Here is a 20069-nt window from a genome sequence, read left to right on the forward strand (position 1 = left end):
TATGTGTGTATGAGTTGTACGCATGCGAATGATAACATAGATTTTCCGGTTGTATTCCCCATTCTCTACTGTGCGTATATCGTGATACACAATACTGCTTTAGTAACTTGAAGATTGTATGTTATACAAAGGTAGGACAAAAGGAAAGTTTATTTGTAATTAGTGAGAAGGCAAATTCGCTCTAGAAAGGCTGAAAATGAAGCGTGACGAGGAAAGGGAACTTCGATCAGTTCAAGTTCGACGCGATCTCGCGGCCACCAAACGTAAACCTCTTCCTATCGAGCCCATCCGCAGGTTTCAAATTCCCTACCCTTCCTTTCGGGATCCTACTGAAATTGGCCATTTCTCTCTGGATGCAGACCGTCGTGTCCACTGCGATGCAAGATTCCTCGAATTCTACACTCCTCCAAAGGACCCTAGGAAGACTTACTTTAACCTGAGAAAGGGTTACAAGGATTTCATCGACAGAGATGACGATGAAAAAGACCGACTGAACAGTCTGACAACTTGGATGCTTAAGAAGAGAAATGTGATATCCAGGCCAGCAGAATCTCAAGAATCGTCAGAAGCAGAAGGAAAGAGGAATAATGAAGGACAAATGCAAAGGTAAATAACTTATAAGTGCACATGAAGTAACACTTTTAGGAGCTCGAGCATCTGCAGGGCTCCAGTCAGACCGCGAGAAAAAAAGTAGGAAAATAAAATGTCAATATAAAGGGCAAAATCAAACCTTTTCACGATAAAATTTCATGTCACTTAGATTATTCTTCCTCTAGGATCTAGATGTTAACTCTCAGACAAACGGTATACCAAGTACCAATTATTCACTCCCCTAAAGTATGCTCGCACTAAATTTTACAACGAACAAGACGGTTAGAGGGACGGGTAGCTCTTAAGACGGTCAGGAGCGAGCAAAAATGTCACTCATAGCGAGTTCATCTGTATCATCGCAAAAGCGCACGGGGGCTTTTAACGCAAACGGTAGGCCCTCTTTTAATGTCTTGAGTGAGAAAAGCCTTAGGGGTTGTTTTACAAATCAGGGTACAAACTTCAGATTTTGACATTTTCAGGGTCCTGAAAAAACCCCAGTGTACATTAAATCAAAATCTTGTGTGGCATGTCATCAGGCCTATATTTACCTCATACCTAAGCAGTGAAAAGTTTTTGAGAAAAGCTTACTAAATTTTCAAAATATGTCAAAATGAGCCAATTAGAGCAATTTCAGTCTCATCTGTGTTTTTTTTTCCAAAGTTTGAGAATGTACATCTATGAAACCAACGAGCACAACACAATGCTATGACATCAGGATGAGCAAATGAAATGTACATTGGAAAACTGTATATGGCTCGTGATACAGGGCACAGTTTGGGTTTGATACGTAAGTGTAATATACATATTCCGTCCAAAAATGTCCTCTCCGAAAACAGTTAAATGATTTTTTTTTCTTTTCAAAGATTTCTATGAGCATGAACAATGTCCTACCGTCTGCAAAGCCTCACTCATACCCTACACATACAAAGTATTTGTGTAACCCACACGTTTAATTTTCAGGCATATATTGTGCACATTTAAATTTTGATATAGGTGCAGTTCCGTCCAAAAGCGTCCTCTCCGAAAAATGGCTTATTTTTTCAGTACTTCAAAGAAATGCACATGTTTTCAATCCTGGATATATTTTTAACAGTGATAGTAGTTGTCTATCATTTACGTATGTCAAGATTTATTCATTTGCTTTCCTACATAATTTCCATATGTCAAAAAACTATGTCCTCTCCGAATGGCAATTTGTATAACATCATATTGATGAACACGTGAATATGAGGCTTAAAGAATACATTTTCTTACCTATGATATTTATGTCCTTTGTTCAACAAACACACTCTACAACCATCACCCTAATGATACAAAGGGTTCTGTGGGAAGATGTTTCTTTGAATCTTCTTTACTCTAACTCCCATTCATTCCTTCAAGTATTATAAAAATAATGAAGGACACTCGTCATTCCTTGTTTTCTTTTGGTATGTACACATTCTTTGTTCATATTTATCACATATCGAATACTCAGAGAGTCCTTCTGGCAGCTTCATTGATATCTATCATGATAGTATTCAATTATTTTAGAGATGACAATTATTTTGATGCATTTACCCTATATCATTGTGAAAAGAATATGATAAAATGGAGACACACTGTAGCTGAGATTAATGCACAAGAACATAAAAAAAAACATTTTAAAAAGTCTATGGTTATGTATGAAAAAAAACCTCACATTTACACTATTCAAAGCAATTATCGTATCATAGTATTCACTGAAAATCACAAAATATACTTGGTACACACTAAACGATGGATGCTGTGTGCTCCAAAATATGAGAGTGCAAGACTCAGTTTTTTTTTCTAAAGTGACTAAAAGAACTTAAACTCTCTGTATACAGCATGGCATAACTTTGATTTGTTTTTCCAATCCACACACATCTATATTACAAAGCTTCAAACCGATTTCATTCTCTCATACTCTACCATTGACTTTTCCACTTTTATGCTAGGTTGAATGCTGACTTTGTCACATCCAGGGGTCACATGACCAAGTTCCTCTGCACCCCTTACGAGAATCGGGAGGGTTGGGCCATGGCTGTGACCCTTTTCAGAGGCACGTACTACATCAGCGAAGTGGAGACAGAAGAAAACAGGAGACAGCGCGAAGCGATGTCGGAGAAAGAAAAGGAAATGACGTTCTGGGGATACAAATTTGAGCAATATGTGACAAGCGGTAATTCAGTTGGTTTTTTTAAGATTAATAACAAGAAAGAAATGTACCAAATTGATGGCAAACACATATACATAAAAAGGTTAAACTATGAATTCAAATCAGAGAAAAAAAGACGAGAAAACAAACCCCATTTCTCTTTCGGATTAACGAACCTTCATAATAACGAACCTCATTTTCATTATCGGATAAACGAACTTTCAGAGTAAAAAACCTTATTTGATTTTTTCCGATTAACGAGCCTTCGAATTAATGAACTTATTTTATTGTCGGAATTACGAAATTTTGGAAGAACGCACCCTCGAAGAAAAACCGAAACTTTTTGCATTGTCGGATTAACGAACCTTCGGAATAACGAAGCTTATTTCTTTTTCGGATTAACGAACCTTTCAGAGTAAGAACCTTAAATCATTCTCGAAATTACAAACTGTCAGAATAGTGAGTCTCGGGAATGGTGAACCTTCGGAATAACCAGCAATCTGAAGAGCGAACCATCGGAATAAACCTTCTGAATAACAAACCTTCCGAATGACAAACCTCTGGAAGAGCGAACTGTATAACCGAATCCTTAAACATCAATTTTAATACATGCATTTTCAAGCTCTCTCTTAAATGTAAAACTTAATGAAATTAGTTTACCGTCACATATAACAATGCTTTTTCAGCGTATGATGAGTACTCATTTAACATCATACAATGAATGATTGCGTGAATGATTTGCGTGTTTTCATCATAACTGTCCGCTTATAACGAAATTTCGATATAGAACGAAATAAAACTGCCGATCCCGAGGACTTCGTTATAACGGGAGTGCACTGTATCAAGTCTCGTAGGGTTGTTTGACTGGAGAAAATCTATTCAAGCGGCATCAGAGATACTTAAAGGAGACCTCCGGGTGATTCTCAGATTTTTACAATTTTACAACTACAAATTAGTTATACTGAGGACAGAGTTTCAGAATTTGTGATAATCGGGATGAAGAATAAGAATGTTTTCAAAGAATAGAACAAATTGCAATGAAAGAGGATGATGACAAGGCAGAGTCACCATAACAATGCACGAGTTGGGGCTCAAGGAAGCAGAACAAAAGAAGAAGGCATGCATAGATTATAGACAGGTGATCTCGCAAGCAAGCGGTATTGTTATGGAATTACACTCCTATCATTTCTGAAATATGTGATCCTTCTATGTCATCATCCTTGTTCAGTGTAATTTGTTGAAGGTTTTTCAAAGTATTGTTTCTCTGCTCAAGAACCACAATAAATTCCACAAATATATACAGGGAGTTGTCGATTTATGTACTACATGATGTGAAATTATGAAATCGTCTGGAATATCCCTTTAACGCATTATGGCTAGATGTTGACTTTCAGGGCATGCATATGATTTTAATTACCCTCACAGATGATGGGCGGACGACGTCCGTTGATACCTCAAAGCCTGTGAACTGCAACGAGGCTTTCTGTTGTGTGGTTCAGACCAAGCTTGGCTCTCACTCTTTGATTTACAATGGGGAGGTGGACTGTAGAATAAACCGACCTGGTGCCGAACCACCAGCAAACTACGTGGAGCTCAAGACATCCCGAAAATGGTACTCCGACAACAATGAGAGGAACTTCTACAGGTATAGGAGATGAAGCAGTTTTCGTGACACGATTATTTTGCTCCTTCATGCGACAATTGCTCCAGTCTCATTTTCTCCAAGGACTTCGAGTTAAGGTTTTGGTTGTGATAGGTTTTTAGGTTTGCAGTGTGATGTGAAGACTACGATTAGGGTTCAGGTATATTTGTATATTTTTGTGGGTCATAGAATTTATGTTACATAGTCATTTATTATTTTTACGGCATTATTAATGGGAGGAGTTTTCGCCAGAATAAATGTCACGGAACAGATAGTTTTATATTCACATTTGTGGGACTAAATATATTATGTATACCATTATCTGCCATATTGTGTCAGGATTTCAAAATACATATATACATCTTCATCAGCACTCTCAAGACAAAAGAACACAACTATTTTTTATCAGCATCTTCTAAAAAAAAGAAGAAACCCTATAACAATAAAGAGCTAAAACAAACTAGCAAAACAACCAACCACACATGCAGAGTGAATGACCGGAAATGGAAAAAGGGCAATGGGAAGCTATGAGTGAAAAAAAACTCACACACACCAAGTTTGGGGTAACAAATTCTAAACACAATTTATCTCTGATCGCTATAATTTGGGGATGCAATATGGATTTTATACTCTGCGTATTATTAGAACATAAATTTTTTTTTTGTATTTATGCACTTTTCCTTTTCTTCTTTCTATACAGATACAAATTGCTTAAATGGTGGGCACAGTCCTATCTTCTGGGCGTCCCTGAGGTCGTCTGTGGCTTCCGAGATGATGACGGTGTGGTGCGTCATCTGAAGTCATTCAGGACATTGGACATCCCCAGCAGTGCTCGCGTAAGTTTGATTTCGAGTGATGGCGAGATGCTATTACCCTGCACGGGCTCTCACACCGATGTGCATTGTTCATTTGTTGTCATTTATATCAATGCACTTGCCCCAAAACGTTTTCATTTTCATTTTCATTTCATTTATTTCCAAATTCTCATTAAAATACATGTAACAAAGAACAAGACAAAGATAATAACATTACAATTGGTAACAGTATACATGTACAAGAAAAACAAGCACAATGGAGAGGGGAAAAAAAAAAGAAATTCTAAGAGAGGAAATGGATGAGCCAGCAGAGGCCATTTGCCTTTCTACGGCTGGACTCCCACTTCAGATTTTATGTACAATTATAAGATACGCTTAAAAGGAGGGAAAGAAAGACGATTAAAAAACAAAAAAATAGATAAAAACAGGCAAACTATGAGTGAAAAATATGTAAAAATAATACACACTGCAGACATCACATGAACGTTTGATTAAATTTCTGCAGAAACTTCAATTATAATTATTCAACAGATATCTTTTATATCTACGTTTAAAGGAGGCAAGGGAAGGACATAACTTCATTTCGTCAGGCACAGAATTCCAAACATGTACTCCTTGATATTTAACAGCTCTTTGCAATATAATTCATATCTGAGAAGAGGTAAATATAGGTTACCAGTTTGTCTAGTGTTGTATAAACGAATATCTCTCGTATATTTGAACATATCATCAAAGACAGACGGTAATAACTTATGAGTATACATATACACAAATGAGGCGGTTTGTGATTTACATAAAGCACATATCAAATACAGTAAGAAGCTGGAGCTTTTTAAACAGACGTTGGGAAGGTGTTGAAGGGTGAGAATTTGTTATTGCACGTAATGACCTTTTCTGAAGTGTGAACACACGATTTAAAAGAGATTTTGCACATTGGCCCCAGATCATTGAACAATATGTTAGATGTGGCAATATAGTGGCGTTATAAGTATATGATAAAATCCTTAACGTTAACAGATGTCTTATCCTATAAATCACACTTGTTGCAAAGGATATTTTATGTAAAACATCATCTATAATTGAGGCGCCCAATTAAGATGTTCATCTAACATAACACCAAGGAATGATGTACAAGAAACTCGCAACACCTTTTGATTATTTATGTCAACATCAGCTCTATCATCTGCTATTCTCTTATTTTTCTGTTTAAATACTATGCAATTTTTTTTCTTCATATTAACCAACAACTTATTTGATAAAAACAATTGCTCAAGTTTGGGTATTTCAGTTGTTATATGATAGATGTTATTTGGGTGGCGTTTCTACCAGATATAGATGCATTTGTATCATCTGCAAAAATAACTGAACTCAACTTACTACTAACATTTTGTATATCATTTATGTACAATAAAAATAATAAAGGGCATAGAATTGATCCCGGGGAACGCCTGTAGTAATTCTTAGAAATGTGGAGCTATTGCAATACAAACAAATTGTTGTCTATTAGTTAAATAACTCTTAATCCATTCCAAAGAAATTCCTCATATGCCATAAAAATATAACTTTTGAAACAAAATAGAATGATCTACGGTGTCGAAGGCTTTCGACAGATCTAGAAAGATCCCAACACCTACATGGCCAGCTTCAAAAGCTGTGTTAAGATTGTTGATGAATTCAAGTAAAGCCATATCCAGATCGAAACCCGAATTGTTTATTATATAAAGTATATCATATTTATCAATAAAAGACATAAATTTAGCATACACAAGCTTCTCAAATATCTTTCTAAAAAATGACAACAAAGAAATTGGCCTGTAGTTTTCACACTGAGACTTGTCACCTTTCTTATATATAGGCAGAACTTTAGCTATCTTTAGTTTTTCAGGAAAACAACCAGTTCGCAAAGACATATTATTAAAAATATGGGCCAATACTGGAGCAAATTATGTATGCACTTTTTCAAAACCATGGTACTAATGTCATCATGACCTCGGCTTTTGCCATCTTTCAGACTTAATGATGCATTAATTACATCAGAGTTGGTCATGGCTGTGAAGAAAAATGAGTTTGGGAAATCACCAATAAGAAAATCAGATGGATTTTTCACTGAGTACGGAACACTCTTTGCAATATTCTCATCAACAGAGACAAAATATTCATTAAATAACTCTGACACTTCCACAGAATTTGAAACAGACTTGTTATCTTTTACCAATAATGGGGAATCAATCTTACTCTTATATTTCAAAATACCATTAATAACATTCCATGAGCCTTTCAAATCATTTTTTACTCCCAAGAATTTCTTATACCATATAAATCACGCTTAGCTTTTCTTATTGCATCATTAGCAATATTTCTTTGTTTCTTATAAGCAGCCTCTCTATATAATGTAGGATTTTTTTTTTACAAATTTGCGATAGTAAACATTTTTCTTTCGACAAAGTTTCTTTAAATTCTTATTGAACCATGGATTCATTTTTGTCCTATTATTACCCTTAGTCAATACCGTTGGAAAACATGTATTATATAATGAACAAAATTTTGTAGAAAATGTATCATATAACACATTAACATCATTTGTAAGATTGTGTGTAATGTCATCCCAGTTAGTTCCAGTTAATTCTTCATAAAACAACAATACATTACCCTCATTAATATGTCGTACCAGAGATGAGCATGGCTCATTCACATTTTGTGTGTGTAAAGGCACATTAGATAATATGAGAAAAATTGGCATATGATCACTTATACAGGGTAAGTGATTATACCTGGCACATCAACATTGCACGGGTTATTTACAAATTGTCTAACAAAGATGATGATTCAGTTGTGACTCTGGTTGGCTTAGAAATAACAGGAAAAAGGCATATGAATTCATGTATTGTATAAAATCTTTAGAATTTGTATCATCCTGATTACAATGATTTATATTGAAATCTTCCATCATAAAACAGGATTTACGCTCGTTTGCAATTTCAAAAAGAATTGTCTCAACACTGTCTTTTAAGGCAAGAATAGGCTGGGCATTAGGTCTATGCTATCACTCCAATAATGGCATTTGTATCGGAGTATAACTCAATACAAAACAATTCCACTGAATCTACAAATACATTCAGATCATCACGTATCTTATATTTTAGAATATCTTTTATAAAAAGACCCACTCCACCACCGGGACGATTCCTTCTTCCCTTTCCAACAAAGTTACAACCACTTAGACCATGTATAGGCAAAAGCTTCTCATCGTTATTCAACCAAGCTTCAGTAATCCCAAGCACTGAAAAACTAGTATTAACATTCGCAATACATGAGTACAACTTTTAAGACCATACGAATATTACAGTGAAAAAGATTGAGGGAGAAAGAGGGAGAAAATAATTCTAATATCCTCCTACCTCAGTATCTCATTAAGATTTATTGACAAATTGCCCTTCATCGACGTAAATAAACACCGATTATTCAGCGTTTGGGTCTTAATGAAAAAAAAATCATGGGCAATTTACTGCGACCTATCATAAGCCCACGTACTAGGGTGGGACTTAAATTAACGACCTCCTTATTGCGTCACTCAAACACTGAAGAATCTGTGTTTTTAGGGCAATTTGTCGATTAGTTGAAGAAAAAAAACCTGAATACAAGAATGGTTCATTTGAATGATATGTAGTACCCACTGGTATCATGCTGTCAGGCTCCCACTCAATAGTATAGTGGACATGATTCATGTCTGGCAATCGGGACGTGGGTTTGAGTCCCACTGGAGTATGAATGTATTTTTTTTTTTGATTTATTGGTTTCTGTATGTTATATCATCATTGTACATGCACATTCATGTACAAACATATCTAGAACAAACATAAATACAAGTCGTTCACAGAACAGTTTTTCCTTCATTGCCTTTGCACAATGTAAAATGTACAACACATATTACAGTGGGGCTACAGCATAAGCGTGGCTTGATTTGCGTGCAGCCCCCGTACATACATAATATTATAATATACATCGGAAGGAGAATAGGAGGGAGGGATGAAATGCATAGAGATAGGATAGTTGAAAGGAAAAAGGGAAAGGAGAGGTCTGTCTGCTTTCACTAAAGGTTTATACAAAGTGAGATCACCTGTATCACTGATTAGCAAAGCATCACAAACTATTTTCTCACCGAGGTACAGGTGAACAGTTGATACAGGTCATGGTCTGTTACATAATTACGTAATAAATTAAATGCGTCAATATTTCTGCGAAAGAATTTCGTGCATATAGTACATTAACAATGACAATGGAATTACTGATATCCAGAAAACAACATTGTTTTTACAGCTTTCCTAAAAGAGTACATAGACTTTAAACTTCGAATTTCAGAGGAAGAGAATTCCAAACATCGGGTCCGGTGTGTCTGACAGATTTCAGAGCCATCACTGTTTGGGGATTATATAAATTAAACTTATCAGATTGTCTTGTGGGAAAAGAATGTATGTCCTTGTTTGATTGAAATAGTGAGAAAAAAGAAGATGGCAACTGACCATTATGTAAGCGAAACATAAAAAGTGAGTTTTGCAAAAAATTGATGTCATTCACCTTAAGTGTTTTTAATTCTGCGAATAAAGGATCTAAATGGTCTCGATACCCTGATTTGGTGCATATACATATAGCTTTCTTTTGTAGAAGTACTATACTATCAATGTGGCTTTTTGAAGTTGCCCATACAATCATGACAATGTTGCAATATGAAATGTGCGATAATATCAACGAACTATATAACATAAATAAAATATTCTGAGGGACATAATACCTTAACTTATGAAGTATACCAACATTACCAGACACTTTATCAGAGATATATTGCACATGAACATGTGTATGTCCATTAATCTTTATCATGGCCATTCCTCAAACACGGAATAATCAGCATTCAATTCTATGTTGTTGATGAAGGGCAATCTGTCAATCAGTTGCAATAAAACTCAGTATATGTTATTCAGTAATTCGCTACCTGTGTTACCTCTCTCTGTCAAGATAAACAACATTGATCTGTCACAGGTCAACAATACAAAATTTTTGGGTCTTCATATCGATAGTGATTTATCTTGGAGAACCCATGTTAATTATGTAAACAGAATTATTGCTAGAAATACCGGGGTTCTTAACAAACTTAGCTATTATTTTCCAAGTAATATTCTACAGAGCATATATTCAACTTTGATATCTCCCTATCTCAACTATGGGATTCTGGCGTGGGGAAATGCTTCTAAAAACCTTATCGATTCGTTATTTCTTGTACAAAAACGAGCTGTTAGAATTGTTAACCACACTGGATATTTATCCCACACGAACGAACTTTTTGTAAGTAATAAAATTTTGAAAATTCCCGAGTTATTTTATTACAACGTCGGCCTGTTTATGTTTCAATTTTCAACTGGCCAATTACCAGACGTATTTTCCCAAATGTTTACAAGAAATTATACAGTTCATGATTATCCAACTCGTCAACGTTACGCATATCACCTTCCACGTACCCGAACAATTTTCGCGAAAAAAACCATTATGTTCGCTGGGCCCAAATATTGGAACGAACTCCCTATGGAACTTGTAAGTTGTACCACTGTAACCTCATTCAAACGAAAACTGAAGCAATATCTTCTTAGCAGCTACATTGTACGGCATGCATAGTGTATAGTTCTTGTTGCTCTTTACTGTTACCCCTTGTCTATCCCACCTTAGTCCGGCGGGATCCTAACCATGAACACTATTTTTGAACAGTCTGCCTATTGCGCTGTTCATGCACCCATTGTTCCACTCGGTTATCGAAACTCTCGCGCGTGACAGCTGTCGGTTACTATGGTCACACGGAATGCTTGGTTTTAGGACCCATGCTGGAATGTTACTCCTGAGCTTTCGGTATTGTTTACATTCACGACAAATCTCATTATCCCACCTTCTACTTATGTATTTATGACATACAGTTACGCCATTTTCTATACTCTGCAACACACCCCTTGAATCTCTGCAGTTGTTGTTCACTGCTGCAACATGTGACCTTTCAGCTTTCTGTTTTTCTGTATTTTTATTTAGTGATATATATTTAATTGGATTTTTTGTTTTGTTTGTTTTAATCGGTTTCCCCAGATATAGTTGGTCTTAAAAAACATCCGTACTTTAAACTTCCCCTAATCTGATTACTCACGGGACCTGCGGCTGTACAAGCTAATGCTTTTACGCAGGCCCCATCATATTTTTTTTTCGCATTATGACCACAGTGTAATTCGCATGCATACAGACCTCGTGTTTATACCAAATCAAACTTCTGTACATTCTGATGAAGTCTCATCTGAATTATGTTTTGTATAATTTTCGTATTTATAGTAGAGCAGATAAGCCCTCAAAATCACGTGAATTGTGCAAAATTTGACTAAAGCATGAAACTTTCACCAGTGTTAGTACATACCATAAGATTTATTTTAAGATCGGGAGGTAAGTCTGATTTGACCTCTGATGACCTCCAGAGGTCAATGTACATTAGATATCAGAAAATCGATGTTTTTAGACATTTGCGATTTGATATATGTGGTTATGTTGCACTAAACATGCATTTATACCACAGAGAAATCATTTCCAGATTCAACAGATCACTGACAGGTTTTTACCTTTGACCTCTGATGACCTCCAGAGGTCAATGAACTTTAAATATCAAAATATCGATGTTTTTAGACATTTGTGAATGATATATGTGGTTATGATTCACTAAACATGCATGTATACTTCAGGGAAACCATTTTCTGATTCCACAGAGCATTGACAGGTTTTAAACTTTGACCTCTGATGACCTTTGGAGGTCAATGACCTCAAAATATTATATTGATCTGTGATGTCATTGGTTAATGGTAACCATTGTTAAGATGTACAAAACAAGCATATCTGTCTTACAATGAAATTGTCTTCATATTCTAAAGAGCAGACAGGTTTCTACCTTTGACCTCTGATGACCTTGAGAGGTCAATGACCTCAGAATATCAGAATATTGAAGTATGACATCATCGGTGAAAGGTCAAACATGGTAAAGATGTACAAAACAAGCATATCTGTGTACAATGACATCGTCTTCATATTCCTAGGCACACAGACGAGTTTCTGCCTTTGACCTCTGATGATCTCGAGAGGTCAATGACCTCAAAGTATCAGAATAGTTTGGCATCATCAATGGTAAACATGATGATGTTCTAGAGAGCACTCGTAGGCCCTGTTTATTAACGAGCCATTACCGTTCACCTATGAAAATCACACAAGGTCAAATACCTCGAATGAAATGTGAGGATGTTAATATTGATATTGCGATAGTTAATAGTTAATAATTCTTTATAATGTAGGGCTTACAAACCATGCATTTCTGTTACCAAAAAAGTGGCTACTCATTCCGCAGAACTTTTCAGGTAATTATCTAAGTCGGGTATGTGCACAGAGCAAGGGGTGTCGATCTGTTTTCACGTGGGGGGGGGGGGGGAACTTGGAAAATATGTAAAAGCATAAGTTCATGGTGCAAAGGAATGAAGCGGAGGGGGAGGGGGAGGATGTGGGTGGGGGATTGGATTTTTGCAGGTTTAGACCTGAAATCAGTGATTCAGTGTAACTCTTGTTTAATGTGTGCGTTATCACTTATACGGAAGTTGATGGGGTGTGGGCGCATCTCACCTACCCTCCTCCCAAAGAAAAGTTTTTTTTTTTTTTTAAAGAATCTGATGCATACGTTTTGGGGAATATTTGGAAAATTATGGATCACCAAGGTGTACCAAGTCTATATGGATGGGAACCCAGCAAAGCGCAGCGTTGGCGAGGGTAGGGTATTCCACTCCCATTCGAGAGAGCTCTTGTATTTTGAGAAATGAGATTCAACGACCTGGCACACAGGCACTTTTGAAGGAATACCTCGAAATTTGTATCAAAAAGGTGTAGTAAGTCAGCCATCTATTGAGGGAGACCAATCGACAGAAGGATGTGGGTGGAGGTATCCCCCTCCCACATTATGGAGCTTTTGCATTCTTTTGTTTGCAATTCAATGATCTCGTGCCACTCTTGGTTGAACTACCATTTTGAAGAAAAAAAAGTCCATACCCAAATGTGTAGCCATAATCAATGCATGGAGGAGAGGTTGATACAGCGAGAGGAGGGTATGAAAGGGGCTGTCCCCCAATCCTTCCAATGCTAGGGAGCCTTTGCAGTAAGAATAGAAATGTAAAAAAAAGTAAGTAAAAGGAGTGTACCAAATCTAAGGGTAGAAACCGAGGAGGGATTGTTAATTGAAAGATACACTACCCCCTCCAACAAGAGGGATTTTCTTTAATATGTCGGAACTGAAATTAAAGATCTAGTACATACTTTGTGATGATATAGAACAAAAATGGGACAAAAGCACTGAGCGTATATGGAAGGGGACATAACGAAAGATAGTGTGGGGGAGGGGGTATGCAAAGGAGATTCTGCCTTTTAATCTGGTGCATACTATAGCTGAAATGTTCAGTGACAATTCATTTTCTGTCAAAAAAGTGAAGAAAAAAAATCTCCATCTCAGGAAATACTTGAGGCAAAGTTTTATGTCCCCACCATTCCCCCTCCCATATTTTCTCGGGAGGCGGGGCAAATGCCTCTTGCCCTCCAAAATGAACAATCGTGCATATATAGGAAAGCTTTTTCATCTTTGGAATTCAAATAAAAATATCTCTTAAAAACATTTTTCATAGAATAAGGGAAATTATCATTCCCCAAAGTATGTTATATCTGTGGAAGGAACCAAGCAGGGGGAAGGAGTCTATCGAAAGGAGATATCCCCTCTCACAGAAGGGAGATTTTGCATTTCAAAATTATATTTTAACAATCCGATGCACACTTAAAGTGAAAAACTTGGGCAGTTTTCTGTCTAAAAAGCAAAAAAAAAAACAAAAAACAACAACAACAAACTAACAACAACAAAACATAGTCCACATCTCAGAATTTAATGGGGTGGGGGTCAACTATCCCTGCCACCACCCCACCCCTCCTCCAAACTGATGCCCCAGTATGTGCATGTGTTTTATTCCACTTGTTGAAAAGAAGAGAGAGTTTTAAGAAACAATATTGTTCAGTGGTCGCTATCCCAGTAAATTGTTTATCAATAAGGTGATTTCCTTCACCTGTATACCTTACCTTAAGATGATGTAGGCCTGGTATTTGCCTTGCACGTTATCTATCTATTTCTGTTTTAGTATTCTCGTTTATATTTTGATGTGAAAGTTGTTTACTTTGCCACGATTTTATTTGTACATAGAAAAAATAATCCAAGACTGAAAATGAAACTGATACAATATTTAATGATTGACATGATGCACATATTGTGTATTTCTATAGCAATAAAAGTGAGCAATTCAAAAGGCGTGTACTCATTTCACATTAGCGATGATCCTCTGACCTCTGGAGGATATTGAAAGATATGCATCAAAATGTAAGAATATTGATGTCTGGTCTCATTGGTTTGTAATGGCCAGCTGCTTATGAAATAATAATTATATTTAAAAAATGCATTTTGTGTGTGTGTGTGTGTGTGTGTGTGTGTGTCCAAAATTGTATGCAGAGTATTCCACACACAGTTCAATTTTGACTTCCATCTAGGACAATGAGCGGTTACTTTTTTTCTCAACTACACTGTAATATCAAAATCTATTGAAAAAACACGGTGGCGGCTGGGTCTAACACATTATCATTCCTTTTCGTTGGAGATCCATGCGGGATGGTCAAAACAAACATAAAAAACAGATATCTCAGACCTAATTGTTATAACAAAGCATCATATCCTCATATACCCAACCCAACCCTCTATGCCCAGACAATGTAAACCATCCCATGGACTTACTTGGAGCTTTAGAATATCCTTTGTCAACAGAGAGAGACATCCAAACCTTTGCAGTGCCGACTAAGAACTGCCATGGAACTGATTGGTATTGGCTCTGCATCATTGACAGCAGATCTCGTTTCCTATTCTCCTTCTTCTTCTTCCTCTTCTTCTTCTTCTTCTTCTTCTTCTTCTTCTTCTTCATTATACTGTGTAATCTTGTAACATTCTGCCATGAAGCCTTTTCTTAATTGGTTAAAGAAGGTATCCAAAGAGCTATATGAAGCAAAAAACAACAAACAAATGCAAAAACAAAAAGAGAGACATATGTGTCATTAATAACAGAGCTGAATATTGAGTATCTCTCTCCTGAAGTGTTTCAAAGAGATACAAGAGACAGTGGCCGAGAGTAGCCGCCACCTTTTTTGGGAGTAGGCCTACTTTGTGTTCTTGCAAATGATGCCTGACATTTTTGGTCATTTGCCCTTTTTGAAGAATGCAGCAATAGAGCCACAACTTTCCTGCGGAGTGGATATTGTGGGGTTCTTGATGCAGAACATCATCGCTGAATTTGCCTGTGCTGTACTTTCTTACAGGGATTGCCATTGTAGTTTTGTTTTGTTTTGCTTTGTTTTGTTTTTCAAGTGTGGCTGTAAAACTGCTTGTTTTGCATATGATGGTCATTGCAGCTAAAGAGTGCATATCTTCTCTGGATCATTCCAAACTTCATGATGTTTCACGTGGGTGAATGGATCCCAGATGATGCAGGCATATTCCAGGACAGTCCTGAGCGGCATGGAGTAGCAAAACACCTGAACTTTATGATACTCGTATCTTCGTCTGGAGAGAGTCTTTGGTTGAAGTATAACCTTTTTAAGCTGCTGTGGCGATTTGATTCCAGCTGAGCCTCCTATTGGAACTCCAAAATATTTTGCACAAACCGCTTTCTCCATGGTTTGCCATGAATGCTTAAATCTATTCCCTGGGTAGGTCTCTGCTATGATGGCAATAGCTAGTTGCAATACACAGGATTGCTTCATGTGGAATGCATGTTGGGCCTCATAGTATGTCGAAGTTTTCAAGATGGTCCATGATGTCGCAGCTGTGGACTGTATACTCCAGGACCATGAGTCATTCATCGCAGTCATACTGTAACAACCCACCAGCTTTACACTGGCCAATACAGGCCCACCAGCTGGAAACTATACATGCAAATATTGCCCATGAGCTTGACACTTAGGCAAACCAGTCCCATAATGAGTCCGACAAATGGGGGAAAAGATCTATGAGACTTACACTGAATAGATTAAACACTCTGTATATCAGTCTCGTGGGCCTTGTTTTCCTCGAGTGTCGAGATAATGGCCATATTTGCCTATATTTGCTAGTCTACATAACTAACCCAAACATAACAGTTATATTTGAGGTCACTGCCATCACTCAAGAAACTTAAGCTTTATTTCTGAAGTAATTGACCTCTCACATTTCAGAGACCTGTTACTATAAACCAATGCTCTGTGGAATATGCATACATACTTTGATCAAAACGTCAATGCGTGATTTGTACATGATTAAGCATTTACGATTACACCAATGAAGCCAAACATCAATACAGGTAAGCCTGCACATGTGACCTCAGTGACCTCTCATTGTCCTGAGAGGTCAAAGTTGGATATAATGCACAGGCTAATGACCAATGTTCCATGGAATGACAAGATTCTTCTATTATAGCATAAATGATTGTACATCGGGTATTACAAAGTTGACCATTGACTATACATAGAATATCAATATTCTGATATTTTGAGGTCATTGACCTGTCACCTTCCTCAGAGGTCAAAGGTAGAGACACGTGAGTAATTTCTCTTGCTCTGTGGAATAGGAAAACAATTCAATTGTAATACAAATGAATATAACATCTAAATCATGTTTGTCATCAACCAATTGCACCAAATATCAATGTTCTGACATTTTGAGGTCATTGGCCTCATCATAGGTCATCTGAGGTCATCAGAGGTCAAAGGTAGAAATCTGACTCGAAAGGCTCAGTGGAACATTGAGGCAATTCCTCTTACAAAAATTAGTTTTTAGTACATAATTATCGTGTTTCAGTTATGAGTGACGCATTAAAATTTCAATTTTCTGACATTTTGAGGTCATTGACCTCTGGAGGTCATCAGAGGTCAAAGATAGAAACCTGTCAGGGCTCTGTGGAATATAAAGACAATTTCACTGTGACAAAAATTAAGTTTTAGTACATCATTACTGTGTTTTATCATTAACCAATGATGCAAAATATCCATTTTCTGACATTTTGAGGTCATTGACCTCTGAAGGTCATCAGAGGTCAAAGGTAGAAACCTGTTAGGGCTCTGTGGAACATAAAGACAATTTCACTGTGACAAAAATTAAGTTTTAGTACATCATTACTGTGTTTATCATTAACCAATGAGGCAAAATATCAATTTTCTTAGATTTTGAGGTCATTGACCTCTAGAGGTCATCAGAGGTCAATTCAGACTTACCTCCCGATCTTAAAATTAATCTTATAGCATGTACTAACGATGGTGAAAGTTTCATGCTTTAGTCAAATTTTGCACAATTCTTCGGCTTATCTGCTCTACTATTATATACTTTATTGTGATATATGTGAGAAATATGAAAATAAATTGAAATGAAATGAAATGAAATAAAAGAAAAATGGGTTCAACTTTGCAGCTTTACTAGTGTCACACTGGGAGAGCCTTTATGGGTGTAGCTTGGCATCTTTCAGACCAGCACCTATTAAAGGTGCAACTTTGCCCCTTTCTGATCTGAAAGGTGCGAAGTTGCACCCGTAAAGATGCTCCCAGTTTGACCAAGGTGCAAAGTTGAACCCTTTTTTTTTTTTTGTAGAGTGAGGGTCTTTTGATCAAATCATTAAAACTTGTTTGTGCATTTGTCACCAAATCAGACATCACCAGAATGTGCAGCGGTGTTATAAAGTCAAAGGTTAAGATGCCATAGTCAAAGTTTGGAATTTACCCTGCCTGCTGCAACGAAAGAAGTAGCCTACTTGGGTGCAGTCATTCTTGGACTCGAAAGGAAACCCACAACAATTTTCATGAATACGTTACCCTGCTAAGTAGGCCTACTGAGAAAATAAGAACATTGTGACAACTGAGTCTCTTTAACAAAATGCCATGGATGTGAATGTCATTGAGACCGAGGACCAGCGAAAAACAAAAGGATCACACGAAAATTTCTACTTCCGCAGTACCGTGCTGGTTAAACAGGACTGTTATTTTGGAGTCAATTCATTAGACACAAAATAGATAAAGGATTAGTCAATTTTACTTACTGCTCGGAGTATCATTTGGTTTGTCTGATCTTATTTTACTCACGCAGGGAGCTTGGGACGGCGCAGTCTGCTGCAACTTTGCGGACCAACTGCTGTCATACATCAAAGAAATCGTAAAAATCGATGACCCAAGGTAAGACAAGGGCAGAAATAATGACGAACGACCACTTTGATACATCAAAAAATGACAAGCAAAACCTCAAATTTGTAAAATTACACAGAAACAACTAGATTGTCACCAATGCCATGTGTCACAAGTTCATGCATATACATACACATGCCTGATATAACCTGAAAGTGAGTTCGTGCTGGTGATTGTTGCATCATCAGGGTCGAATTCTACTTGACATGCTTGATACACTGTGTCACTGTATTTAACCTTTAAAGATGAGCGTATCACCTCCCTGCTTTAAACAAGTTCTGAGATGCTGATGCAAAACCAATTACACGTGCTTGTCATACCTTGTGCATTGGGTCATTAAGATCACCTCGTAAAGATACCCCCTCACTTTTTTACACTTAAAAAAAAACTACTGCACTAATAAAAACGAAACAAAATCACAGCAATTAACCCCCCCCCCCCCCCGCGAGGGTCCCGTTTGGAGATGAGGTAATCATCGATCCTTGACCTCCCCCCTCCCCCACTGTAAAACGTTGCAATATTATGTATTCATGCTTGTAATGTGTGTGTGTGTGTGTGTGTATGTGTGTGTGTGTGTGTATGTGTGTGTTAGTATAATGCACACATTAAACTCGTGAATATATAGGCCTATATAGACCTATAATGAACTCATACAGCACATGCATCCATTAGTAGTTCGTGCTCGATCAAAATACACGTACATGTATATACATTCTCCTTGCGTGGTTTCAGGGTGGTGTACATGCTGGAGAGGGCCCCAGGGTCGTCCGAAGTGAACTGTGTCCTCCACGAGGATGGGAAGGAACAGTTCCTCACAGAGGAATTCATCTCAGCCTTTCGCTAGAAAGAGCAGCATTCGGGGAAGAATCCATTGTTACGTCATGACAGCTGTTAGTCTACATTATTTGAGACTTCTTTCCTCAACGCTTTTTGTGCTTTGAGTACCAACTGGCACAGAAAACCCCATTGTGATGTACACACTGTCCACAGTCCCTGGGACGGAGAAGGTTATTGCTGCAACCATGAGGAAGTGGGCATAATGTTGGTTAACTTGGAACAAATTCTGCAGCATAAGAACTATACCAAACATGAGTCTGTACCACATACTGCCACTTTGACCCTTTTGCATTGGGATAAAACTTGTGTGCGGATAAAACTTGTTTGAGTTACTTGAGTGAGGATGAAACTTCTGTGACATGTGTGAGGATGAAACTTGTGTGAGTAAATTCATGTATTAGTAGACTGCAGAGGTAGATGTCGGTGAAATGTGTCCATCAAAAGTATAGGGCCTGAGGATGAATGAATGAATGGATGAATGAATGAATGAATGAATGAATGAATGAATGAATGAATGAATGAATGAATGAATGAATGAATGAATAAATAAAATGAATGAATGAATGAATGAATGAATAAATGAATGAATGTGGGCATAATGTTAGTTACATTGGGACAAATTCTGCAGCATTCGTAAGAACTACCAACCATGACCCTGTACCATTCCACCACACTGCCACTTTTATACGGCCCT

At 37.2% G+C, this 20069-nt stretch overlaps 1 protein-coding gene across 1 annotated transcript; it reads left to right on the plus strand.

Moving 5' to 3' along the window:
• Positions 1-196: 196 nt before the first annotated feature.
• On the plus strand, positions 197-19382 carry LOC139741474 (decapping and exoribonuclease protein-like). Its single transcript, XM_071652059.1, has 6 exons — positions 197-606; positions 2547-2770; positions 4172-4391; positions 5089-5224; positions 18444-18529; positions 19271-19382. The coding sequence occupies exons 1-6, from the start codon at positions 197-199 to the stop codon at positions 19380-19382; spliced, it is 1188 nt and encodes a 395-aa protein (XP_071508160.1).
• The last annotated feature ends 687 nt before the right edge of the window (positions 19383-20069 follow it).

The sequence above is a fragment of the Diadema antillarum genome, unplaced genomic scaffold, assembly GCF_040938485.1.
Source record: "Diadema antillarum isolate AM-2024a unplaced genomic scaffold, OU_Dant_1.0 seq00000931_RagTag, whole genome shotgun sequence".
Lineage (NCBI taxonomy): Eukaryota > Metazoa > Echinodermata > Echinoidea > Diadematoida > Diadematidae > Diadema > Diadema antillarum.